General features: G+C 43.5%; 3 protein-coding genes and 1 long non-coding RNA gene across 5 annotated transcripts; 1 reads left to right on the top strand and 3 right to left on the bottom strand.

The window, feature by feature from the left end:
- Window positions 1-1,085: 1,085 nt before the first annotated feature.
- LOC6604979 (arginine kinase) lies at window positions 1,086-18,157 on the top strand. Of its 2 annotated transcripts, XM_002029786.2 has the most exons (4): window positions 1,086-1,376; window positions 2,547-2,600; window positions 4,633-5,184; window positions 16,673-18,157. In XM_002029786.2, exons 2-4 carry the CDS (start codon window positions 2,557-2,559, stop codon window positions 17,754-17,756), a joined length of 1,680 nt encoding a protein of 559 aa, XP_002029822.1. In that variant the 5' UTR covers window positions 1,086-1,376; window positions 2,547-2,556; the 3' UTR covers window positions 17,757-18,157. The 2 variants fall into 2 exon arrangements, with proteins under 2 accessions (XP_002029822.1, XP_032575306.1); XM_032719415.1 differs by lacking the exons at window positions 1,086-1,376; window positions 2,547-2,600; window positions 4,633-5,184 and adding an exon at window positions 15,358-15,910.
- Window positions 5,287-6,190, bottom strand: LOC116801221. Its single transcript, XR_004361858.1, has 2 exons — window positions 5,681-6,190; window positions 5,287-5,622 (listed from the first exon to the last, which is right to left on the bottom strand). It is a non-coding gene; the product is annotated as an uncharacterized LOC116801221 (long non-coding RNA).
- LOC6604978 (arginine kinase) lies at window positions 18,010-19,588 on the bottom strand. The gene has a single exon (XM_002029785.2). The coding sequence runs from the start codon at window positions 19,531-19,533 to the stop codon at window positions 18,367-18,369; it is 1,167 nt and encodes a 388-aa protein (XP_002029821.1). The 5' UTR covers window positions 19,534-19,588; the 3' UTR covers window positions 18,010-18,366.
- A 2,363-nt stretch (window positions 19,589-21,951) lies between these two features.
- LOC6604977 (T-box transcription factor TBX6) lies at window positions 21,952-25,455 on the bottom strand. Its single transcript, XM_002029784.2, has 5 exons — window positions 25,365-25,455; window positions 24,785-24,950; window positions 23,328-23,595; window positions 23,124-23,261; window positions 21,952-22,657 (listed from the first exon to the last, which is right to left on the bottom strand). Exons 1-5 carry the CDS (start codon window positions 25,453-25,455, stop codon window positions 22,145-22,147), a joined length of 1,176 nt encoding a protein of 391 aa, XP_002029820.1. The 3' UTR covers window positions 21,952-22,144.
- Between the last annotated feature and the right edge of the window lie 261 nt (window positions 25,456-25,716).

Here is a 25,716-nt window from a genome sequence, read left to right as displayed (position 1 = left end):
GGGTTGGGTTATACAATACTGTATAACTGTAAGCCGAAGGTGGCCGATTAAAAGTACATAATTCGAGATAATAAAAACTTAGTGTCAACAAAAACAGAACACCCACACTCGCATGAACTTCCGCTGAGCAACGCAAGCGCTCCAGGATGTTGCGAGCTTTTCTCAGTCCTTGAACTTTTGACCTTGTTTCTGGTCGTCTTTCTCGCTGCCGCGTTTATGTAAGCAGCTGCACGTATCATTATGCAACCTGTCCACGGATTCACGGATTCTGGTCGCTTGCCGTTGCATCTTTGCCGTTTCAGTGGCTCTCAAACTGCAGAGGCTTCGGCGAGCGATAAGACCCCAATCATCATTACCCAGGCCAATTAAGTGGGCTTTGCAAAATAGATAGCGCTGTTGAATGAATGACTGAACAGTTAACTCGAGTTTATTATCTTTGATTTATTTGCCCACGACAGACAACCGGCGAAAGGCGTCAGCAGCGCTTTTTCCACAAATTTGATAGTTTTGGCCAGGGCCAAACGCTGCAGTAAGCCATATAAATAGTAAACGTACAACTGATAGTGCCAATTGCAGAAGTGACTCGCCCAGTGCCCAAAAACTCTTTCTACCATTTCTATTTTAAATGTTTCTTTTATTGATTGGGAAGCCTTTTGGCCAGGTTCAACGCGATTATTGACACATAGCGGTGGCATAGCGTAAGCCTATGAGTAACATTGCCAATCGGAGAGTACACGGAAATAAATATTGAAATGGTGCACAGAGAAAAATAATTATGTATTTACATAAAATTCCTTGATTTAAAATTTAAAATAAATATATGCTAGTGTCTTCGAATAAATATAAATAAATCCTTTATAGTAGTTATATCTGAACCCTCGCTGTTGGAAACTGATTAAAGTCTTTTGGGTTTTTTTTCGGGTGTACCTGGCACAGAACCCGTGGGTTCGTTGGGGAACGAATCTCGTGAGAAAAGCTTCGTCGCAAGTGCAGCTACAGCTGGGAAACATTGGCGTCGGCGCTCTCCGTGCTCCCCATTCTCTTTGGGGCTCTCTCGGTTGGATGCCGTCGTAGCCGTAGTCTCGTCGCTTTTGCCGCCAGTAGAGCAGTCGATTTTCGCACGGAGCACGACAGTCGAAAAAACTTGAAAGAAGCATTCAACAGCAGAAGAGTGCCAGTCGAGAGAAAATTAATTTTGTACCTTTTACTCAAAATCAAACAACACACAATCGAGACTAGTCCTCGATATTTGACCAGCTGTGAAGCATTTAAACGAAACGAACCTTTTGATACACGAAAAACGCGAACGGAAAACCCTCCGGAAAAGCACTTGCAACATTTTCTAGTCGTTTTATTATCCAACACAGGCACAAAAGGTGAGTGCACGCAGAAGGGGTCATGCTGCAAGTCCCCAGTTGTTTGTTATGTGTGGCAAGCTGCAACAGTGAGTGAGTGTTATGGGAATGAGTCTTCTTAGGCACCACCACCTTCATCTTCCACGCCCCAGCCACCCACTCATACGTTTGTGCCGTTTGATGTGACGTAACTGTCAGAGACTGAGTGTGCTATTACCATCGCAGATTGCTCATACGCCGCGTGTGCAAAAGAAAACAAACGCAGACGGGGAGCTTCGTGGAGAATTTTGTTTGCCTTTGCTCAAATCCGAGGGATAAACAAAGCTCAGGGGACTGCAAACAGTGCGCGAAATAATCATAATTAATTGATCGATGGCAGCACTATCTAAATTTAGAACCCTTTCGACCATTGGGCGCCATCCGGTGCACAAAAAGTCCCCCTTTTTTTCGAATTGATCTGCAGTGCACAGACAAAAATTTGTGTTTTGTTTGCTCGTGCATATTAAATTTTATAACTTAAAAAGAAATTTTTGATAAACATATACAAGACCAGTATAACAGGTGCCTCAAATATTTCAGATAAAGAAACTTTCATATATGTCTTTCTAATTGAGGCAAGTAATTATTTGTTGCAAAGAACTCATAAATAAGATTTATTACCAAACATTTTCATTAACTATTTTTCTATTTATGCCCATTTTTTTCTGTGTACTGCGCCCCATCTCTGGCCGTTTGCCCAAAAGTCTCGACTTCACGTGCCTAGGCGCTCAGCGTTCTGCGAATTTGGCATTCTGCATTTTGCATTCGCAAATCCATGCGCGCTTTGTTTATAAATAAACCTTGAATAATGCCGGCATATTTTCACTGCTGTCTTTTGATGGCCCGCCAGTTCGACTGTTTTTTTATCTGTGTGTGTCTCGGGTCTTAATTGAGCTCTGACTCTCTGGAACTTACTTTTCTGATGAGCGCCTCGCTCGATTGAGTTTTTTTTTTTTTTTTGCATTGCCTGACGGCGACGTCATTTGTTGCGCTTTTCGAGGTCGCTAGGTGATTCAGATGCAGTGCCAGTCCAACAAGTGCATCTGGTGTGGAAATTGCCATTTATAGTGCAATCAATTCGTATATATTAGCGGCCAAATTGCTTTGCAAATCACTTAACTATTTACTCATTCGACTTTCTCTTAATTTCAGCTAATACAAAATGTTCGCTTTGTGGTATTTAACTTTTGCTGTCGATGAAATACGGTAAGTGCAAAGGGGTTTTCTACAGTTTGGCAAGCACTGCTGTGCCCCACAGGGCGGATGAACGTTTTGTGTTGCCTACTTTTCGGCTGGGTAGTGTTAATGTTTAATCGTACTTTGGGGGCGTGATGAGATCCTTTTTGGGGTTAAGCTTGTATAAATTCGTTAAATCGGAAAGGGAATGAAAACGCTAAATATATTTTAAATTAAAAGAGCTGTGTCTGGTATGGGATTTGAGCTTCAGGATTTTAGTTAATAAATACGTTTCTGAATAAAAATGTACTGGCCAATAAAAAACCACAAATATAAGTTTTAATGGTTATGCAATGCTAATAACAGCACCTTCACCAAGAAAAGCAACTTTCTTGCATTTCATAAATCTTGGCGATAACAATAGTCGCACTTTTGGGACGCAATCATTGCAAACCCGATAATCTAATCGCTATCAGTTGGTGAATTAGCCAAATCTAGCACTCCGTTTCCGTGATCGTTATGGTTGAAAGGTGCTAATGCGACTGTGTGTATAATTTCCCTGCATTTGGCAACCAAGTTAGTCATCGAGCGGTGTCACATGATGAACTATCTGCCCGTTTTCCCATCTCCCAATACCCCGATCTCGTCGAACACCCCAACCCATAACAACCGGCTTTTGTGGCTCTAACTCTCATTCGTGATAAGTGCAATCGTCTGATCACACACATCCAAACATTATCTCATTTGCACATGTGCGAATTCGCATTTTTTGCCAAAAAAAAAGTAAAAAACTAAAGCGTCCAGTTGTTATCTGCCGGCAATTAGCGTAATAACGAAAGTGATAATTGAAGTTTGGAGCGGTATTAGTTTTTTCCGTTCTCATCCACACAGCCGGCGTTTGGGGCCGATATTTTGCCGATTTGACGATTTTGTGCCGGGTGGAGCTCGTTTGTTTGCTTATCTATTTGCCGCACGAGTTTTTCGCCAGCTATTGCCGTTTTGGCCTACGTGACAAGAGAAATGACGACGCCGGCCCAAAGAAATGGGGGAGTGGAGAAAGTAATTTCGTAACTCAAGTGGGGAAATGGGTGGGAAATAAGAAATTTTGGTTACAGTTCTAAATTACTGCCATTTGGGGGCATTAAAGCACTGAAACATTTGCGTCTGAGCAACACGCCCACCAATAGGCAAACGCCCTGTGGCAAAATACAATAAATAACTGGCTCTATTTTGTTGTATTCTATAGGGCATTATTAAAGAACTATGATTAACTCTTTAGCAATAGATAGAAAGTGCAGTATTTTCATACTTTTGAATTTTAAACCAATTTCAAAAACCAGGGCTGCGCAAGATCCTTCCAGTGTGACTCTAAGAACTACTAAATAGCCTCATTTAATTTTAATGTTACAAAAATGCATATGATTGATTGCAATACTACATATTGAAAAATCCTAATTTGCGATTATGAAGAATTTTTTTTTTTGAAATACTTATATAAATGTTATAGAGTATAATGATTTACAGGGCTGTCAAAGTTTTCAATGCATTTGGGAGTGGTCACACTGCTTGCCACTTTACGTTGTCCCTTTTACTATTGTCATTTGGCGAAATAGGACGCGTAGATCGCAAATTAACTTTATTTTTCGTCTAAAAAGTCTTATTTCTTATAAAAGCAATTGTTATTTATTGGTTTCCAACGGTGGGCGGTGCCTATAGTTAAAGGTGGGTAATATAATCGTGGAATAATAGCGTTAAGCGCGCATTTCCTTGTTTCACGCTTCGCCTCATTTATTCTGGAACTTTCTGGAAAGCGCAGTGGAAAAAAGATGCTACAGTAGACATTGCTTACAAACGCATATGATATACAAATATTAGTGACTAAAAATATAAATTATTAAATGCAAACACTGAAAAAATACATTTTCCCTACTCTTATCGCGTCAACTTATTCATTTTTCATTTGATATTTTATTTGCACTGCACTTTAGTTTTATAGATTCACTAATTTGATATTTTATTTATTCATTTTTTGTTTTGTTGCCATTTCCCTTTTAATTTGTAGCAAACGTTTAGCTTGGTTATTTAGTTCTAACAAGCCAGCAGCGCCCGCACTCGACAACAAGCCAGCGAATCCAGCTCCCGCCAAGGAATCAGCACCTGCACCTGCTCCTGCTCCAAAGCCCGCTGTAGTACCTGCTCCTAAACCAGATCCCCCAAAACCAGCGCCAGCGGTAGTCAAGCCCACTCCGGTTCCAGTTCCTGCGACAGCTCCCGCTCCACCGAAGGAAGAACCTGCTCCAAAGCCCAAACCGGAACCTGTGCCAGCACCCGTAGTTGCCCCGCCAAAACCAACTCCTCCACCAGCCAAGCCCAGCAGTCCGCCAAAACAAGCCGACAAGATGCCTATCCCACTGCCAAAATCGTTGACAGAGGCCAATACCAATGGCCAAAATGGCAATGCCGCCAATGGCGGTAATGTGGATGAGCTGGTGTTCGGTGGCCAGCAGGCCGAGAAGGTGCTCCCAGCAGCCAAGGAGGCCAGCAATGACTTCATCAAGGGCGAAACCAATGCCTTCATCCAGTCGATTAAGGAGGCTCAACAGTTGGGCGAGCGGTAAGCTTTAAATCCTTTCGTTTTATGTTTTGTTTATTTAAGTCATTACTTTAGAAAACCCTTAGTTGCTTTTTCCGAAAGAGTCTATTAGCTGGTATCTCCTTATTTCGGTCATTTTGTTACAACATTCTTCATTTATTTCCGAAAAATATGTATTTTTAAATTTCATTTTTCCTCATCTCCCATGGCGAGAAGTGGGTTCAATGCACTCTGGTGACTCCTCGGCGAAAATAGTTGCCATGCGGCAGAAACTCAACCGCTTGGCGACAACGGTGCTGCAGCATCAGCAAATTCGTTGGATCACCATGATGATGGCGATGATGATGATGATGGCTATGAGTGGAGACCACACTTTGCTGTTATTTTTGTCTCATGTTCGCTGCTTGGGCGGACAGCTCGGCTCACATGGCGTCGAGTCTTTGGGATCTTGTGCTGGTGCTGCATGTGCAGTCTACGGTTTATTTATGAACCCGAACCTTGCCATGTGTTTGCTCACCACTTCCTCTAATTGTGCACCATTGATTTGTCATTAATATTAATCGGAGACAAACCTTGGCGCACGCAAGCCCTGGCCACTTGTCCTTGCCCAGGTGTTCAAGGATCTCTACCCAACCAGAGAGGTAGACAGGTTCATTGGTTTTTGGCAGGCTGCCCAAGTGAAATGGAAATGGAATGGGCATTGGTGATGATGTGGCGGTGCCGGGCCATTATGAGACCTGTCGCGTCGCTGTTGTCAGGTCACATGATCTCCCCCATGCAAAGTTTATTTATATTTGGAAACGCAGCAGAATGTGGCTGCTCTGTGCCGCCACAATGTACACACATTTCCTTACGGATTCATTGTTCATGTGCAGCAAATTAGCCCGACAGCGGGCATATTTGCCTCCTGCAGCGAAGGGATCCCATTTTAGCCGGGCGTCATTCCTCATATCTATCTGAACCGCCTAAGGGGCCTCCTTCATAATGGCCACTCGTTCTGATGGACAGAGGTCTTCATTTAGGTGTCTTGTTTGATCCCCATATATATATATATGCCTACTATACATATGTACGGATATATATTTTAAGCACTTGGCTCGCGTCTGTGCAAAAAATTGCTTTTGGCAAGCGTCGCTTTTGATGTTGTGCCAAAATATTGTTTAGCAAACAAAAGACGAGAGTCGAAAACACAGTTGAAAAGTTGACAACGCGAGCAGAGCTTTTAGCATATATGCGTTTTTATTCTATATCTACACATGATCTGTTGCAATCCACGGATAATTAGCTACTGCTAGATGCTAGCTCCTCCTCTATTTCAAATTCAAGCAGTAATTTCACAGCTAATTGCCCAGCTAGCGGGTAACAGGCATTAAGTTTGACTCGTGCTTGGCTGGCCGCAAATTTATCTAATTAATAACACATATTTCAAATGGTTTACTCATTTTTGGCTTTCGTTTTTGCAGCCGCCGCACATATTAGCGCTCCATTCCCGATCGCTGGCCACCAAATGGGCAGCAATCAGTCAATGACTAAAAGTTTCTATAAACATTGCCCACCATTCATACACATTTACGCTCGAGAATGTTATGCAAGATTTTTCGATTAGTCAGATGTTCTGATAAAAATCGCGATCGCTTAGTTGTAAGCCATCGCATCTGGAGAATCAAGCGGGAATTAGCTCATCGTAGACTCCTCACATGTAAACCTCTGGCTTAATATTAATCTCTGGAAAAGATACGCAAACAGTGGCGGATATATCTATAGATCAAGGAACTTATTAATGCACTTATAACGCCTTTGGCATGTTTATCGTGTGATTAGTCAGAAATTTTTAACCATTACGTTACACTTATTCAATCGAAATAGTAATGGTAATTGGTATAAATATCATAATATACTGATACAAAATTGTATTATCATAGAGTCCAATTCCACATTTGATGGACATATCTATAAATGTGACCCGCTCTGTGCGTTCTCAACTGTGTGTCAACAACAGTAACGAAATCGCCAGTGGCTGCCATTGTATATACATATCCGCGAGCTTGTTTCGCAAGCTTTTCAAGGTCAGCCCGCTATAGTATATGCCATTTCGCTTTTCCCCCACTTGTTAGTGGGGTTTTAGGTCCATTGTTCTATGCGAAATCCTACACGGCACCAGCCCCCAAAGGCTGCTGCCAGCTGGCTTGCTTTGGTTCTCTGTTGGTTATAGGAGTCGTGTTGGTAGGGAAAAGCTGTTGGGCGCATTTACGTAATTTCAGCGCCACTTGACGGCAGCAATTGAAAATGAAAACGAAAACGAAAACAGGCGGGGCTGAAGTGACAGCGACTACTTCTACCAAAGCAAAGTAAAAGCTGAAAATGCGCAAATTTTCCAAGGGAATGGTTCTGGATTATATAAGCCTCCTGCTGTCGCATGGCATTCGAAAAATATGTATCAAAAATTAATCTGCACATATTTTTGAAACGTATATATAATTTGATTGTTGGAATGGCGATTTATAATATGTATTTTTAATGACAACCTATGGAAAATTCGTGTGCCGATGATAAGCAAAAGTTCGTTGTTTTTGAAAAACAACACACGTAGATAGATGGGTTAGGTATCGTATATATCGTGCGATGTTTGCTGCGCGTTGCATAAATTTCGTTGGCAACTTTTCAAATATTTTTCCTCAGCTTTCGTTTAGTAACAAATGAATATGTTCGCTTCGATGAGACAACATATGTACCTTGGGCATATGTATAGGTTACCCAGAAGATTCTCATGTTTTGTGTGAGAATTCAAAATCAAGTTCAAGACTTTTGTTAAGAATTGTGTAAACGATTATATTCGTTTTGTTTATTTGCTTGAAATATGGTAGGGAAAACGTGGGGGGATAGGTAATTGTTTATCCAGACAGTGTAATAGAAATTTTAGTTTGCATATCTATCTCTAGAATTTTTTTTAAATCTTTTACATTTAGCGGCACAACATTTTTCATTTTATATTGCGGTATTAGTGCCAAAATTTATGACGGCTACGTTTCTTTGTTTGTTTTCTATCTGGCCAAAAACAACTGATTTTTTTTTATATAGAAGGTGTATATTTGTTTCATTCGACTTTCTAGAAATATAACTTATCAAAATGGTAGTTTTATTTTTAGGAGGTTTTAATTTGAAAATGCAAAAAGTTGGTTCAAGTCTGATTCTCTGATGCTGAGTTATACCATTCTGCATGGTTGCATATGAATTCTGACTTTTTTTTTTTAAGATTTTGAAATCAATAGGTCTGCAAATATTTGGATCGAAAGAGTAAATATTTCAAGTTATTCCAATTCGGTTGTATTTTGTCATCTGCTTAACAATTGCCCTATCTGCTAGTTCGCTTTGGTTGTTTATTCATCACTTTAAGCTCGGATCTTGCGAGCCGGGATCTCCACTCCCCGAGTATTTGAGATTCTCATGGTGGGAGCGACTGTTTCGTGGTGCAATTGTGCCACTTGCGTTGATTACTTCCATCGCCCAACATCATACCACACCATATCGTATCATTCCGTTTGCTAGTCATAATTAAGCGATGAGACCGCTCCTTGGCGTGCGGTTGTGTTAGTGAGTGAGTGTGTGTCGCACACACACACACACCTATTGAGTGCAGCACACACTTAATAATTTTGATTTGCGGCTGCAAGAAATCAGTCGGCGCTCCTCTCTCAGCCCTCTCGCTCCCACAAACGCATGGAGCAATGCAGTTTTCTAGCTGTTTGCGAAACGAACACTTTCCTTTTCTTTCTGTGCGGGGCAGGCAAGCTTTCTTTCCTTGTGTATGTGTGTGTGAGAGAGCTTTACTTTGCTGCTTTTTAGTTATACGTCACGTCCTACGTCAATCGTCGGCGTTTACCAACACAAAGACACACTTCCTGTGGGTGCACAGGGAGAAATATATTATTATATACACTCTCTTAATTTATAATTTGTTAGATTTAATCTATCTAGTATATCTATGCTCTTGCCAACTTACATAATAAGTTGAAATTTTTATTGAGTTAGAGTAGTTAGTTGGTTATATACTTGGCCTTCTAATGAGCATTGAGCATCATTTTGATATAGTCTGGCGATTTTTTCTCTGTGCCGGCAGAGGAGCCAGGAGGCAGGCTCCTCCGCACACGAACACAAATAGGGGCCGCAGCTTTTGCGCTCTCTAAATATATAGTGCATGTGTGAGAGTGCGCGTGTTCATGTAGCAGTCGCTGGCGCTGCCGGCGTTGGCGCTGCTGAAGCACCGACTGCAGTCAGTTGGGTTAAAGAACAGAATATTCCGATCATTGTAACGTTGGACGTTGAATTCTACGGTTGCAAAGGTGAGCCGTCCTCCAAAGATAAAATTTGCAAATCAAGTGAAAATTTCAGACGTTCAAGTATCTCAAAGATACAGTGTCGATATCTTAGATTTTAATCTTAAATTTAACAGTTTTGTGGCACCCAAAAAATTAAAGGCAATCTTTACGAAGTGAATTCTGGTTAAATTTAATTTCCAATTATATAAAGTGAACTACAATTAGAATTGAATTTTCACGGGTTTGTGGCAAATGAAAATCAAATTTCACCATTTCGACTTCTTAAACAGTGAACGGCTCGGCTCTTAAATTGCAATAACTTTCTTGAAAAGTTTGTAAACATTTTTGCGGTAATTAGCCAATAAATACAGTGAATGGCTTTTAGATTTGCACATTTAGTGGTCATTAAATGCTGTGCTCAGATTTTCAATAAAATTATATTTACTTGGGCTTCTGCAAACATATGCTAAACCAAATATACAACTAATTATATATACTTTAACAATCGGAATGCAAACTTACAGTTGTAGAAAATTAAAAAAAAATTAAATTTAATTATTAATAAATAAAGATTTTGAAAAAGTTATTGCTAGCCATTTGTTCACAATTTATATTTTTAGTATTTATGTTATTAATTTTTTTTGAAAGAATTCTTAATTCTTAAGCCTCTTGAATATATAGTTATTTAATATTTTTTCTGTGCCGTGAGCTTGTGTTGAAGTTTTCACATCCCCAGTTGAGTCATGCGATGCATTTTTGCAAGCCGAAACCGGTTACCGGCGAAAAGAAATTTATACGGGCGGCTATAAGCAGTAAAGATTTAAGTTTATAGTTATGCAGTTTCAGATTTTTTTTTTTTTGCATTTTCCCAGCCAGACTGCAGAAACTTGTTTGGCCCTCCGCTGTCACGGTCTGGCAACCGCTGACGATACGTCCGTCCGTAGTCTGATGCATTTTGTATACCATTTAGTTGTGCAATTTTTTTTTGCGGCCAAATGCCAATGAACGGAGGACTGTACCGCTTGCCAAGTGCTGTGGATGGAGGGAGGGTGGGGCGAATAGCGGTATTCTTGGGGGCTCGATGTTTGCGGGGGTGCAGTTTAAGGTCGGTCGTTTGTTGGCTCTTAGAAAGTGTTGTGAGTGAGAGCGTGTTTTCAGTATCGATTTCGATAAGATATTGGCCCGTGTTAATACCATTCAAACTAACCGAATTGAATGATAGATAAGAGGCGTCGAAACGAGCATTCAGTTAGCACTTGTGTGGCTTCTTTGGTTCTTTATTTTCTGTTTTATTTTCCACTCCTTGAACTTGCCTCTCACCAACGTCGGCTATAAATAGGGAAAAGTTCTAACTCGGCAGTAAAGCATTTGTTTTCATGGTCAATGCCAGGCAGTTGCATAATCACAGATACGTATTATATCTAATATTTCAATCAATTTAACCAGTAATGCTGGGCCAGCAGAAATCAGCGCAACGCAATCGTTGAACGACAATTATATAAGGCGCAGTTTGAGAGCCACTGGGAACGTCCGATCGAATTTACCCGGCCAAATTTAGTTCGGGTTGATATAATGCCGGCTGCTATAAATACAACCCCCGCCAGAGCAAATAGGCAAAACAAAAGCACCGGGCACACATCGGGGAATACAGATGGATAGGGTAGCTATGTACATATACGTATAGGTAGTACCTAAACACACGAAAATTCCAAAGGTATTTTATATAGGTGAGCAGCTGACAAGTTTACGGCGGTCTTTGTATACAAAATTGGGCTTTATATATCATATGGTTTGTTATATTCAGCAAACAAATCGCGCAAATTTGTTGTACAAATTGTATGCCCCTCATAGTGCTCATAGTTTTTTTTTTTTCCTCTCCACTGGCACGTTGCTGTTAATTATTCAATTGAGATCCATTAAAGCGCTCGACTTGAATAGGAACGGAAAAGGCAGAGTCAGAAAAAAAGCGAGCGAGAAGCCAGCCGTCCGATTAAGTTGTCACACAAAAAAAAGCTGGGAAAACCGCATTTCCCGTAGTCTAGATAGTTAACTGGGTAACGCTTCTATTTTCCCTGGCCAAACAAAAGGCTGCATGTTGCATAATCAAAGCTGGGTTGGGTTCTTTGGCTAGACAGGAAATGGAATCGCACACATAAATCAAAGGATTGGCGCGGGAGAGGCGGGAATGGCAACCCACAGTGCCAGCCAATCAATTTTGAATAACACCAAGCCGATTTGCCTCTCCATTCATTTAGACAGTAAATAAACAAATATTTGAAATCGCTTAAATTTCAGCAAAAACGTAAACAAATCGAATGGTTCAAGTTCTTTCGGGGAAAGAATAGGCGATTCAGTATTTGTGCAACCGCTGTTACCAAGTGAATGAAAGCTTTGAAGCCTTTTTAAAAACTTGTCTAGGACTTGTTGTGGGTGGTAAAAGCTTCCTGTTGAAAATGTCCTTAATGATGGAGCGGTTGCGTAGAGATTCATTTTACTTTTTACATGTAAAAAGTAATTACTGTGGATGTACCTGTATAGAGTAATATACATTTTACCTATAAGTGATGTAGAATTTGCTAGAGGGCGCCATAAACTAGTGTAGAATAAAAGTATCAGTGTGAAAATATAGTAAAGGGAAAGTTGAAATTCTCGCATTAAATAAAACAAATAAAATTTATTTGTCGAATGCTGAGCCATTTTTTGCATACCCTATGAGCACTCATAACCAGACCTATCCGAGTCGCCGGGATATATGCATCCTACTTATAACCCTTTTGCATTCGGTGTATCTTAATGAAGCCTCGTCTGATTTTCGCTGATTGTCTTCCCAGACAGCGCAAAATTTAAATCAACGACATCCGGCTAGTGACTGCTACACATATTTTTCGCCACTTGCTGCTGCTGTGCAAACAGATACATTTTTCTTCATCTTCAGCAGTTTCTTTCATATATTTATTTGCTTATATTTCTCTGCATGCTGCCTAATTGAGTGTGAGGCGCTTTGACGTTTTGCCAAAAGAATTTTAATTAAATTAGGACCGCTAGAGAAAAAACTATAGTGTAAAGAGGAGAATCTCACCATAAAATGCGGATGACCATCAGCAGCCCTAATAATACTTCTGTATCTCCAACTCACCCCTAATAACCCGGACCCCTATAAGGCCAGATATTTATTAATAAGAGCTTCATGTCGAATTCATGTCACAACCAGCATTATTATTGGCAGAATGCGAATACTGCTGGGTGGAATTATTGTTTGTGGAGAGGGTTTCCATGTCCATGTCCATACTCTTATCCATGTCCAGATTCAATTAGTGTCGAAATGAGTGTGTGAATGAATGTTGGATACACTCATTTGGTTGGGTTTATCAGTTATGCTTGTGATTGGGCCCAAACTTTCCATTCCCCTTATCAAATCCCGATGACCAGTTTCGGAGTGACTGCCCGCCGTTCCCAATTTCCCGTTGCAGTCGCTCACGTCGTCCAATTTCCCGAAATACATTGGCGAATTATTTTCGTACACTTGCCAATTTCTTTGTGCATTCGACTGGCCAAAATCGCAATTAACGAAGGCAACTATTGCAGCGATTTCTCGGGTGAATGACCAGAAGACCGACCGTTGGCCATAAACTTACCCACTGCACTGCACTGGCCGTTTAGTTGTGTTGCCATTGCCAATTTCCCCACATTTGATTGCGATTTATATTGCAAGCCAGTTATATGATGGCTAAACACAGCCAGCCCATTTTGGCCAAAAGAACTGAGTTTATTCTTGCTTAGGACCGGGACTAGGCTATCTTATCTTCATCTCTACTTTGACTGATCATCGCTGACAAGTGATACGTTTTACGATTTGAAGTTTAAAGCTTATCAACTTGGCTGACTGACTTATCTGGCTAACTCTCCTGGCCAATATGCAATATACAATTCTCTCCTCGCTCTCACCAGCTCTCTGGCTCCAGCTCCAGTTTTGCGGCAGGTGAATTGCTGTATGCCCACTGGGGCAATCGCTGATTTTCGCCAGCCATTCGCAAATTGTTGCTAAGCCTTGACGGTTGCAAAAAATCCGTGCGTGATATTGTTATAAAGCGAAGGCTCTAAGTAGCCCAAATCGAATTAAGCCGACTTGTTGGTGGCGCGTGTGTGATTAGAGCCACCCCAAAAATGCTAGAGCTGCTCTGCTGATCCTGCCTCGCGGTTATCCTGTCTAGAGTCGTCCTACCCCCTAGAATCGGTTGCTCATCAAGGGTTATATAATGAAATCAGTTTTTTTTTCCAATTGTGCGTCAGCTTAATTTGATTTGCCGGTCTCGGTCTTAAGTGCCTTTGGACTGGGGGGTTTTTCCCTTCTGCACCGCTTATTTTGTGTTGTGCTCCAGTTTCAGTTTGTCTATCAGGGCGGCACTTGAGTTAATTGATTAGTTTCAACGCCTTCCAGACAGGCCAATAAGTCATTACTATTATCTGGCATGATTCGAAGCCACTTAAAACCTAGAAGTTGCCAACCAACGCCCCCTTTGGGCACTCCGCTGGGTACATTGCAATTTGCAAAGCTCACTATCTTTATGAGGCATTAACAAGACCCAGATTACTCATGATGTGGAGTGCCAATACGCGGTACCAAATGAAACGGCTCATATGACTCCGAAACGGTGTAGAAATTTCCACAGCAAATCAATAAACACTTGCCACCGGAGTACCAGTTAAAATCGCAAATTGTTTTCAATTCGCATTCAATATTTACAGAGCCAAAGCCAATTGGCAATGGAAAACGATAGGAAAAGTAAGTGATCGACTGCGATTACTCACTCCGACTACTGCCCTCCACTGAGTAATTGAAGCTGCAATAGAAATTAGCCGAAACAAAACAAAATGCGGCACAATATGGGTGGATTGTTAGTAAATGAAATTTTTGTTTCACAACCTAATAATGTGCATTAGACATGCAATGAGCGTTCGGATCTGACGTGCAATTGGAACCAGTTCCCTGCACTCAAGTTCGATGGAACCCGCAATGGGTTAATTCACAAGCCTCAAGTGCCCGTGTCCTTGTCCTGGGAATTCTGCAAGCTGGCTTTGATTTCCATTTGCCGAGTAATTGATTTTTTGTACACACTCAAGGAAGGGTAAGGCGATGAGGATGGGAGGGAGTGACTGAGTGAGTGGAGTGTACGTGCACCCGATTCCTGTCTTTATCAGAGCACATTTCACACTCCAGCCCGACACTTGAATTTGACTTGACCGCCCTGATGACTGGAGGCGGCTCAACCAAGCCCAGCTGCCAGTCGCGTGCTATAAACTTTATTGATTCGGGCAGAGTGGAAACGGGTGGTCTATGGACATTGGGTGGTTGGTGGTGGGTCCAGCGCATCGTGTAAATATATCCTTCCGCATTATGTTGCCGCTCATCCGGCAACAGTTTGAGCCGGCGCCTGCGGGTAGGCAATCCCACTGCTGCTTCAACCCTCCAACCTCCCCGTTCGTGACTACCGACCACCACCCTCCCCGGAATATTCGGCAAATATACTAGTACTATACTACTTCGATTGAGAGCACTCTCATCGAAACTCCGGCTAAAACTCTCCCAGCTGAGAGCGCTGAATGCGGCTTAATGCCGGCGATAAAGTGCGGGCCCTTGGGTGCGACTCCTCTCAGTCAGTTCCTTTCGATTTGCCGATTGGGTTTGTTCCCGTTCGTCCTTTGCCGATAGTCCCGTCCAACGCTCGCGAGTCAAAGGCGCGCGCTAAAATATTCTGCAGAGCAGACCACACCAGAGCAGAGCAGAGCAGCTCCAGCAGTAGTCAGCCAGCCGAGCAGCAGTCAGCAAGTCCTTTGCTCCCCCAAAATAGCATCGCGTAGTGTTTGTTTAGTGTAGTATACATTTGGGCGCGGCAGCAGCGAAAAGCAGATTCGCAGAAGTCTCTTGAAAAGGATAACGCATAAAGGATATAAAATATACAACATTGTTGCGTCCGATATTTTGATACCAACGAAGAAGACCACCAATCATACAGATATATACGCTGAAACGAGAATCAATCAATCAATCCCAATCACCGAAAATCAAAAGCAATAGCGTTAAGCCAAGCGTGTGTCTGTGTCTGAGAAAAGAGTGTGTGTGTGGTCTAAAATAAGGATCCCCGAACCAGATCCTTGAAGAGCTAAAGCTGCATTGTGATTTCATTTTACCTGCAAACGCAACCAAACAAACGAAGATTGGTTTTTTCTATATACAAAACACCGACTTTGTGACCAAGCAAACGCCAAATTTTTAAACGTTTTTTGAAAACTTTACATCAAACACTTAAAAAAACCACACGCGAAATGGGTCTCTGCGCCTCCAAGGACAAAAAGGAGAAGGTGATCGAGGGCGAGGTGGCCAATGGCGAACCCAATGGTACCGCCACGGCAGCTGGCGCTGGAGGAGATGGGTGTGTATCCCGGAGTTCCGGGCTCATATACTTTTTTTTTTTTTGTTGTGGGCCTACGACTCCTAGACAGGAGTTGTCTGTATATCCCCTGGTTGGGTGACCGACCGACCGAAGGGGGCTGACGTCATGTGTGTGTGTGTAAATGCATGAGCGCTGCTCTGTCGGAAAAGCGCCCAAAAATAAAGTGCCATAAAAAAATTATTATTGCCCCGGTCCTTCGTTTTGTCCAGGACTTCGGCTGGGTAGCCATGTTGTTGTAGTGCGCATGTCCTCCGACAGGAAGAAGGCGGAGGGCGGTGGGTGTATAGTGTGTCGTCGATTTGCGTATTCAGCGGCAGCCGGCAAAATTTTATAGTCAGTCAGCCACCACCGAAAGCAGGACACAACCGAGGAACAAAACCAGAGTCACCACCACTAAAAAAGGGGCGTTGTGGGATCAAGGGTGATGGGTGTTCGGTTCTGGGTACTGGCTTCTGGGTGTAGCGAGCTGAAGGGGAAGGGAGTGTGGGTATATGTGGCAGTCGCGTGCCAGAGACCCAAGTCGAGTATGAGCACATGGCCATAACCCGAAACTAATTGCGGGGCAAACAGGCAGGAATTGAGGAAAACAGAAACACAAGAAAACATGTTGCCGACTTTTGGGCGCCACAAAACGAAGATAGGCGAGTCCGTAGCAATAAAATGTTGTACTGTCGCTCCAGCCACGCCCTTTTACTAATGGTCAATACCCCATTCTCCCCTTCTCTCTACGTGTTTTTGCAGCAAACAAGACACCATGGTTGATGCCGCTGTTCTCGCTAAACTGGAGGAGGGTTATGCCAAGCTGGCTGCCTCCGACTCCAAGTCGCTGTTGAAGAAGTACCTGACCAAGGAGGTCTTCGACAACCTGAAGAACAAGGTCACGCCCACCTTCAAGTCGACCCTGCTGGATGTGATCCAGTCCGGCCTGGAGAACCACGACTCCGGCGTGGGCATCTACGCCCCCGATGCCGAGGCTTACACAGTGTTCGCCGACCTGTTCGACCCCATCATCGAGGACTACCATGGTGGCTTCAAGAAGACCGACAAGCACCCGGCCTCCAGCTTTGGCGATGTGTCCACCTTCGGCAACGTTGACCCCACCAACGAGTACGTGATCTCCACTCGCGTGCGTTGCGGTCGCTCCATGCAGGGATACCCCTTCAACCCCTGCTTGACCGAGGCCCAGTACAAGGAGATGGAAGGCAAGGTCAGCAGCACCCTGTCCGGTCTGGATGGTGAGCTGAAGGGCAAGTTCTACCCCCTGACTGGCATGGAGAAGGCCGTCCAGCAGCAGCTGATCGACGACCACTTCCTGTTCAAGGAGGGCGATCGTTTCCTGCAGGCCGCCAACGCCTGCCGCTTCTGGCCCAGCGGCCGTGGCATCTACCACAACGATGCCAAGACCTTCCTGGTCTGGTGCAACGAGGAGGACCATCTCCGCATCATCTCCATGCAGCAGGGCGGTGATCTGGGCCAGATCTACAAGCGTCTGGTGACCGCCGTCAACGAAATCGAGAAGCGTGTGCCCTTCAGCCACGACGACCGTCTCGGTTTCCTGACCTTCTGCCCCACCAACCTGGGCACCACCATCCGTGCCTCCGTGCACATCAAGGTGCCCAAGCTGGCCTCCAACAAGGCCAAGCTTGAGGAGGTTGCCGCCAAGTACAACCTGCAGGTGCGCGGAACCCGCGGTGAGCACACCGAGGCTGAGGGTGGTGTCTACGACATCTCCAACAAGCGTCGCATGGGTCTGACCGAGTTCGAGGCCGTCAAGGAGATGTACGATGGCATCACCGAGCTGATCAAGCTCGAGAAGAGCCTGTAAATTGCCCGCCAACCGCCGAGCATCGTCCCCCCGGCTGGAGGTGCATCCCCACCGGAGTTAACATCTATCCACGGGAGCCATCAGTTCGGGGCACACGCAACAATCAAGAACAACAACAGCAACACTTAGAAATCTTCGGTTCGTCCGCCTTGTCGCTTTTGGGCGGTTCGAACTGCAAATATGTCTAGTTTGTAGCTATGGTGTGGAGCTGCTGTCCCAGTCCGGCGACCTTCGGCATTTTCGTATACTTTGAGGGTCGCGGGCGCAGGCAGGGATCCCATCTTGCAACACCACCAACACCCACAGCAGCAGCAGCAACAACGGATAACTATTTGACAAAAACATTTGCTTAATTACAACCAAACAATGTAAAACATTTTGACATCTGTGTCAAGCAAAAACAAAAAAAGGAACTTTAAATACTTTTATTTAAGTCTTAAGTTTATAAAAGAATTAAAATTATTAAAAAAAAATAAAAAAAAAACCTAAATCTCAATGTTTTGTATTTAATGAAGACATGCTACGCAATACTAGTAAAGGGTATACAAATATTTAGTTTATTATTTATTTATCACGGCCTTTAAGATTTTGTACACTTCACGCTTTACAACTAAGCTGACCTCGCCTTACACTCGGCTTCTATGAGGCCTTTGATTCCGTCGTGCATCTCCTTGATAATTTCGTATTCGGTTAGTCCCATCCTGCGCTGGTTGGATATATCGTGCACTCCGCCCTTGGCCTCCGAGTGCTCCCCCGAGGTTCCTCTGATTTGGAGACGATACTTGTCGGCCAGTTTTTTCATCTCATCGGGATCACACATTAGATTGGGCAGCTTGATGTGCACCGAGGCGCGGATAGAAGTGCCCAGATTGGTGGGACAGAAGGTTAAAAAGCCAAGTCGTTCGTCCCTGTTGAACTGCAGCTGCTTGCCGAGAGCCTCCACGCCGCCAACCATGCGATCGTAGACCTTGCCCAGGTCGCCACCCTTCTCCATCGAGATAATGCGTATGTGGTCCTCCTCGTTGCACCAGACCAGAAAGTTCTTGGCGCTATTCAGGAAGATGCCCCTACCAGTTGGCCAAAATCGAGAGGCTCCAGCGGAAGCCAGAAATCGATCGCCCTCCTTGAACAGATAGTGATCCTCTATGAGCTGCTCCTGTAAGCATTTGTCCATTCCAGTCAGTGGCATGTATTTGCCCTTGTACTCTCCGGTAAGGCTCGACACTGCCCCGCAAATCTTACTCTCCAGCTCCAAGTAGTCGGCTTCCGTCAAGCAGGGATTGAATGGGTATCCTTTGACGGCTCTTCCGCAACGAACGCGCGTGGATACGATGAAATGGCCATCGGGATCTAGGTTTTCAAAATCCGCGCCTTTGCCAAAAGCAGTCGCCGGCTGTTTGTCCGTCTTCTTGAAGCTCTTATGGTATTCCTCGATGACGGGATCAAAGAGATCGGCAAATACCTTATATGCCTCCGGATCGGGGGCGTAGAGCCCAACGCCGGAGTCATGATTGCACATTCCCGAACTGATGCAGTGCAGCAGTGTGGAGTTGAACGAGGGTGTAGTCTTCGCCTTCAGCTTCTCGAAGATCTCCTTGGTGAGATGCTTCTTCAGCAGCGACTTGGACTTCGACTCGGCCAATTTCTTGAAGCCCTCCTCCATTTGCTCCATGACCTCCTTGTCCACACTTCCTTTGCTGGCATGGCGATTGACTACTAGCTGCGCACAGCGGCCTAGCAATTGATGTTCAAGACGGAGTTTTGAATGTAACAGCATTTTTAGGTGTTGAATTTGGAATGACACCGGCCAGGCTGACCCTAAGTTAGAAAATGACATTAAACCAAATGGCTAGAATAAATCTAGCAAAACGCCATTTAGTACTAACAAAAGAAAGACGGTTGGAAACTCCACTTTAAAAAAATCCAAAAGGAGATTGCTTAGCACAGACTCAATCTATGTACAAGTAAATATTCGTTTGATATACTTAAGTTCCTCATGGAATTATAAATTGTTTTGACAACTATGATTTTTGGTTAAAGGGAAAAAAATCATTTTCATTGATACTTTTTAAAGAACCGTTATAAGATATTTACTTAATGGTTTTTAAATTACAATAATGCATTTAAGAAGCAATTTTGTTTGATAGTGTACTCATATAGCACGGCTTCAAACCATTGTAAGATACATGGCAAATGTAAAATATTGTGTGTAAATTAATGCGTCATATATGGAAAATACAGGGAAATGCTTAAAAAATGTATACAACAGCGATCAAAAAGTGGTAGCACATCTACTGTTTTTAAACATTCCGTTGTTTTGTTTAAATGTATACTTTTTAAGATGGATCTTACTAATATAATTGTGTAATATGAGTGTAGAAACCATCATCTTATTTCAATAAGATACTTAGAACATTATAAAAAAAGGTGTGTTAACTATGATTAGTTTTCACAATCCACCTCGACCTGTTCTCGTTCGCACAATTTAATTGAATATTTGCAAGCTGTTGGCTCGTAAAACAGAGAATGCGAACATTTTTATAGCTTAAAGCTTAAATACCAAATCAAATATATTATAATTAGCAATAAAGAACAACAAAAGCGGCAGCGGCAACAACAATATGCTAACATGTGGCGCAAATAAAATTCAGATCCGAACGGCAACACCTTCTCAATAAAGCATCGTTATCCTCATTATCATTATCAACAGCTTCGAACGAAAACCGGATTTGGATTTGGGCATGGGTATTGGACCAACCTACACATAAAAATTCATTAAGTATATTAAAACAAGCGCAAATTAGAAATGCAATACCCGGGCGACTTCGATTTCCATTTTTATCTCATAATCTACGAATTTTGACGCTTTTTGCCACCGTTTTTATAAAATAGAATAGAAGCCAGCAGCGAGTCAGCAAAAATACACCTAGCATTTAAAAAACACTTCTGAAGCGCAGACGCCGACAACGAATGTGATTTTGTTTTTGGGTGAAAACGTGCAAATCCCATAATTTAATTGTTTCAGCATTTCAAATGTAAATTTATGCGCCAACAAATTTAATCGAAGACGAGGAGAAACACAAAGCGCTAATACAAAACTAAGCCCAAATTAGTCAAAAAGCCGCTTGAAACGCGGCTTCGTGTGGCTGGTGAATTATTTCGCGCTGATTTGGCTTACATTATGCATAATATATGCATAGGTTTCTATGAATGGAAGCCAAACCGATTCGATTCCCCTTTGAACTATCCGCAACGACTAGTTAGAGATATTCTCTGTGGGCCCATCTCCTTCTGGGTGCACTTAAAAACTTAATTAAAAATATTAAACACGAAATGTTTGGCGCCACCGTTTAGGAAACGCTCAAAAGTGGACCGCACACATCCACGGAGCGCCGAGTTATCAGCTCAATTATGCAAGCTGAAAGGCAGCCGCCGGCCCACAGACAGATTTGTCGCATTTGACACGATAATGCACACAAGGAGTGACCACACCAAAGTCTCTCCATCCGACTCGGCATCGGTTTCTGTTTCGGTTTCTTGGCCAGCTCCCACTTCGTTTTGGCCTGGCCAATGGCCATAAAAGGTGCGATAAAACGAAAATTTCACAAGACGGCAGCACCAGCAAGTGCACTGCAAGAAAAGTGCTGTGAATCAGTTGAAAGTTATCAGCTATAATCAAAGCCATTTCCATTAGCCATACCACAAGCTAAAACATACTGAAAACTTGGATTTTAATATTGTGTTTTATTGTAGTAAGTCTAAATAAAGCTGAAGAAATAGTGGACGTGTTGATTTCTTTCTTCTTGTTTGAAATGCAATGTGTGATACTTCTTTTTCTCTCGGTGCACCCACCTCTGCGTCATCTCCGTGTCTCAGGGATGGGGATGGAATCGCAGGGGAGCTGGGAGTCGGCAAAGACCAAACAGCCTGAAAGCCGTCAAATCGCTGCTCATAATGGACGCCTTATCTTTGGAGAATTGCTTTAACTACTACCGGAGTTGGATGTTTTTCAGATACGTGTGGCCCGAGAACCGACTGGTCACCATAATGGAGAGCATTAATTTGTCTTAGGCCCGCCAAAGCGGTCGCAGAACCGCTTTTGGCCCAGGCACTGCGATATGGCCAAAAACCTGTAAAAACGGAAACGCTGAAGGTTACTGTTTGTTGCTCCCCCCGCAAATAGTTTTGCATTTTCTACGGATTCAATGTCTGATTTGTTTATTTTGACCAAAGACTCTTAAAACGAATTAACAAAGTATATGATTGCAGCTTGGTTCTTAGACGATCTTAGATGTAGCATAGATTAGCTTACAAAGAATATGCACACGTTTCTCACTAATCACAACAGAAGATGACTCCAACTTAAGTAGGTTTACCAAATATTTCTTTCAGTAGGCTAAAATGGCTGAAATACTGAAGCTATTTCTTTTCGTTGAGGTTGAAGGCCTTGGAGATGTTGTGGGTGTGCTGGAGCCAACTGGTTGCGAGGCCACAGGACTTGCAGGTGCGCCAGTTGGCGCATGTGTGGCTGGGGGCATTGGCAGAATCTGCGGAGGAACTCCACCAAAATAGGCAGCTGCAATGCTGGGCGGCAATCCGGCAGCTCCACTGGGTCCATAGCTCAAGGGATGGCGGAGATACGGAGACATAGGATTGCCAACAGGATGAGTTGCTCCATAGTAAGCTGGCGAAACACTGCCCGTTGAGTCCTGCTCAAAATCCTGGCGCTGGCGCTTCGCCTGCGGAGAATCGCAGCTGCTCACACTGGAGCCATCGTCCTCCGACTCCAAAGTGGAGTTTCCGCTGCTGTTCAGCTTCCTCTTGCAGCGGGATTGACCCGATTCGCGGAAACCTTTAGCGAACGGATTGTTGTCGATCTTCAATTTGGTGATGCGATCGTTCTGCAAGCATAACAAAAAATTTATAAATTAATTTAAGCTCATAAATTATTAATTACTATCAGTTTTTATACAATAATGGATTCTTAAAATGTTGTAGCTGCAAATTTATTACTTTTAACACTTTAATTTTTATTTAGATCTTAAAAAGGAATACTAAATGAAAAGATTTGCAGATTGAATAAAAATGTAAAAAAAAACCGATGATTGAAATCTAATTTAAATAGTATGAAAAACGATCTCTATTGTTTTTGTCTGGTCGAAATTTGATCTACGAGGCGTCAATAAGTAGCCGTCGGCTGTGTGGCATTTGAAAAGTTCCACTGTGATCCTCGTTAGGATCAAACTCAAGTGGCTGGCGAGGCGACAAATTTGAAAATGCCTCAATTAGGCGACGACCCCCGCAGAGTCTTTGTCCTGTCAGACATGTCCTCAATGGACGACAAGAAGGATGTTGTCTTTAACCCACCTGATAGGCCGTGACAGCTACGAACTCCGTCTCCGGGAAAACGAACGCCTGCTGAGGAGCCCATGGAAGTTGGGTGAGCTCGCTGCTGCGGATGATGTGCAGGCGTGGCTGGTACTTATGCATGCTGGCCAAAACGATCTGCAAATGGTTATGAAAACTGTAAATAACCCATTCAAATGATACTATGAGCGCATTCAAACTTACATGTCCGCTGCTGTCCAGGGTATTGTTGGTCAGTTTGACCTTGTTGAAGAGCAGTGCCTGGGATTGCCAATGGGCACCGGTGGCCGGACTGTCCGGATGCAGATACATGCGCTGCGGACTCTGGGGCTCGGCTCCTCCGGCCGGAACCCACTGCGAACCGGAGAACTTGTAGCGGCAATCGCCAATGGGCACCATCTCGAGGAGCACGCAATAGCTGGCCTCCTCCTCCAGTCCGCTGAGAGAAACTCGCATCGAGGGGAACATGCGTCTGCAAGGATGAAAAGAATAGGACTTGATTAAGTGGCCTGCCACGAACTGCATATAAATCAGGGAAGGAGCATCGCAAAAGAAGGCGTCGCCCGGCATCTATTCTATTTTACTTCATATCGCTTGTGATTTGTTGCTCCGGCTAACAAGTGTGTAATTATGGACCGAAAAGTATAGGGCAGCGGGGAGTCTGCGTAGCGCAACGCATCGATTTAAAAGGTAACGCAAACAGAGCTCGCCAGCCCAAAACAATATGCCACCGGCACATGATTAATTGTGCGGCAAATCGGTGGATCGTTGGTTCATGGAGGAGCAGGGGAGCAGCAGAGTGCAGGAGGAGCTGGGGCAATCTGGCGCCAAGCAATTAGACAAAATCTGGGAGTCGCCCTAACGGCTTCCAAGCCGTCGAATGCATGTCTAATGAGCCGAGAAAGTGACTGCTATCGCGGATTAAATAGCACAGAAAAAACAATATTTCTACTGGATACTAATAGTTTTCAATAAAATATTTAAAATATAAAATATATTTTGAATATATTTATGATTAAAAGCTCTTGATTTTTATGATGCCGAGAATATCACTACTCTTTTTTCCCAGAAATAATGCTTGTAGTTACCCGATTTCTTCCCGTGTACGTTTGCAACTTAAACTTCGAGTTCAGATCATAATTATGTAAATTTGTCTCGACTCCCGCTCGGTAGTCGCTGTTCGATAGTTCCCCTATCTGAGATACGTTAGGGTCTGGTCTCATCGCTTTGGAGAAGGGTCACGGACAGGGCATGGACTGGTATGGTACGGTATGGTATTGTGGGCAAAGTGTGAAAAGCGCAGGTAGATCGACCAGACCCGATTGTCAACACCGAAACAGAGAGAAGAAAGATTTTTATGATCGGACCGGCGCCAGGGCGGCGTCTTCTTCTTGTGTTCTCCTCCGCCGACTACACTGCACTTGTTGTCACTCCGAGCGAGAGCTCCTGCTGCGTTTTGAGTTATGGCCAGGCGCCACATTAGGCCCGGGAAATCGAAAGGTTCAGGGTATAGGCATACTCGTACTCGTATGAGATAGGAATTGGGAAAGTTGGCCCTGGGACAGGAGCAAATATTTACATAGGCCGTGCGACGCACTTGACTTTTGGAAAACTCGGGCTATTTGCATAGGATAATGGGTTCGCGGGAAAATGAAACTTACCGGCCGCTCTTTGTGATGATCATCTCTGTGCCGATTTTATGGAACTGTTGCCACAAATCGTTGTTCTCCAACTTGGCCTCCACGCCGGGCAGGGTGGGACGACTGGGCAGCATCATGTGCGGCTGCTGGTGGGGCATGTTGAAGGGTAACATCGATGGAAAGGGATCTGGAAGAAGCGGTTTGGTTAGTTCATTAGCAAGGGTTTGCAATGGACCTCTTCTTGGAGGTGGGTGTTGCAGAAATCATATTTCTAAGTTAGCTGGAATTTCGCTATGCACTGTATTTTATCGGAATATAATACCTATTTGTTAAGTTCAGCTTAAGATGTGTTCGGTAGTCAAAGATTGAAGATAAAGATAATGCAGTTATAACCACAATTTCTAGTTATAATGATAAGTTAAGTTAAAGTTGAATATTTATTGCTCATAAAATCCGAAGCACTAATAGTCACAATATTAGAACTCTTTTAAGTACGCTCTTTCGGCTGCATATAAGCTCATATTTTTTAGTTTGAAAATCACGAAGCCATTTGCCGACGGCATGCGATCAACATCCAAAGACCTTATGTGTAGAAACCCACCTGGAATGCGCTGCATGATCTGCTGGCGATAGATCTCGTGGGCCAGCTGCTGCTGCATCCGCATATCCATTAGCTCTTGCATGGAAAGCATTTCGAAGCACTTGCACGGTGTATAGCACTCGGTAAAATGTCTTAGTACGTTCTGATAATAACTGATAGCTTGGAATTCTTCACTGTTCACTCGCTCGTCGTAACTGAAGATGCGCTCTGAGGTTCTTTCACGCTCGACGTTTCGCAACGAACTGATCTCGAGTAGCTCCGCTCGAGTGCTAACTCGCCGTGGGTCGCAGCCAGTTTTTCCCGATGCCAAGCAGGTAGCAGGCTACGCTTGGAAAACCGGTTCTCCGCGGGC

The sequence above is a fragment of the Drosophila sechellia genome, chromosome 3L (assembly GCF_004382195.2).
Source record: "Drosophila sechellia strain sech25 chromosome 3L, ASM438219v1, whole genome shotgun sequence".
In the NCBI taxonomy this organism is placed as follows: Eukaryota; Metazoa; Arthropoda; class Insecta; order Diptera; family Drosophilidae; genus Drosophila; species Drosophila sechellia.
This window is presented reverse-complemented; position numbering and strand designations above follow the sequence as displayed.

Bases quoted from the DNA above. Each gene is read 5' to 3' on its own strand.
- LOC6604979 (XM_002029786.2), top strand. From the start codon at position 2,557: ATGTTCGCTTTGTGGTATTTAACTTTTGCTGTCGATGAAATACG. The intron at 2,601-4,632 runs GTAAGTGCAAAG...TTTAATTTGTAG, and splicing joins TTTGCTGTCGATGAAATACG to CAAACGTTTAGCTTGGTTAT. The intron at 5,185-16,672 runs GTAAGCTTTAAA...GTGTTTTTGCAG, and splicing joins GCTCAACAGTTGGGCGAGCG to CAAACAAGACACCATGGTTG.
- LOC6604977 (XM_002029784.2), bottom strand. From the start codon at position 25,455: ATGCTTTCCATGCAAGAGCTAATGGATATGCGGATGCAGCAGCAGCTG. The intron at 24,951-25,364 runs GTGGGTTTCTAC...CGCTTCTTCCAG, and splicing joins GATCATGCAGCGCATTCCAG to ATCCCTTTCCATCGATGTTA. The intron at 22,658-23,123 runs GTGGGTTAAAGA...TTATGCTTGCAG, and splicing joins TAGCTGTCACGGCCTATCAG to AACGATCGCATCACCAAATT.
- LOC6604978 (XM_002029785.2), bottom strand. From the start codon at position 19,533: ATGCTGTTACATTCAAAACTCCGTCTTGAACATCAATTGCTAGGCCGC.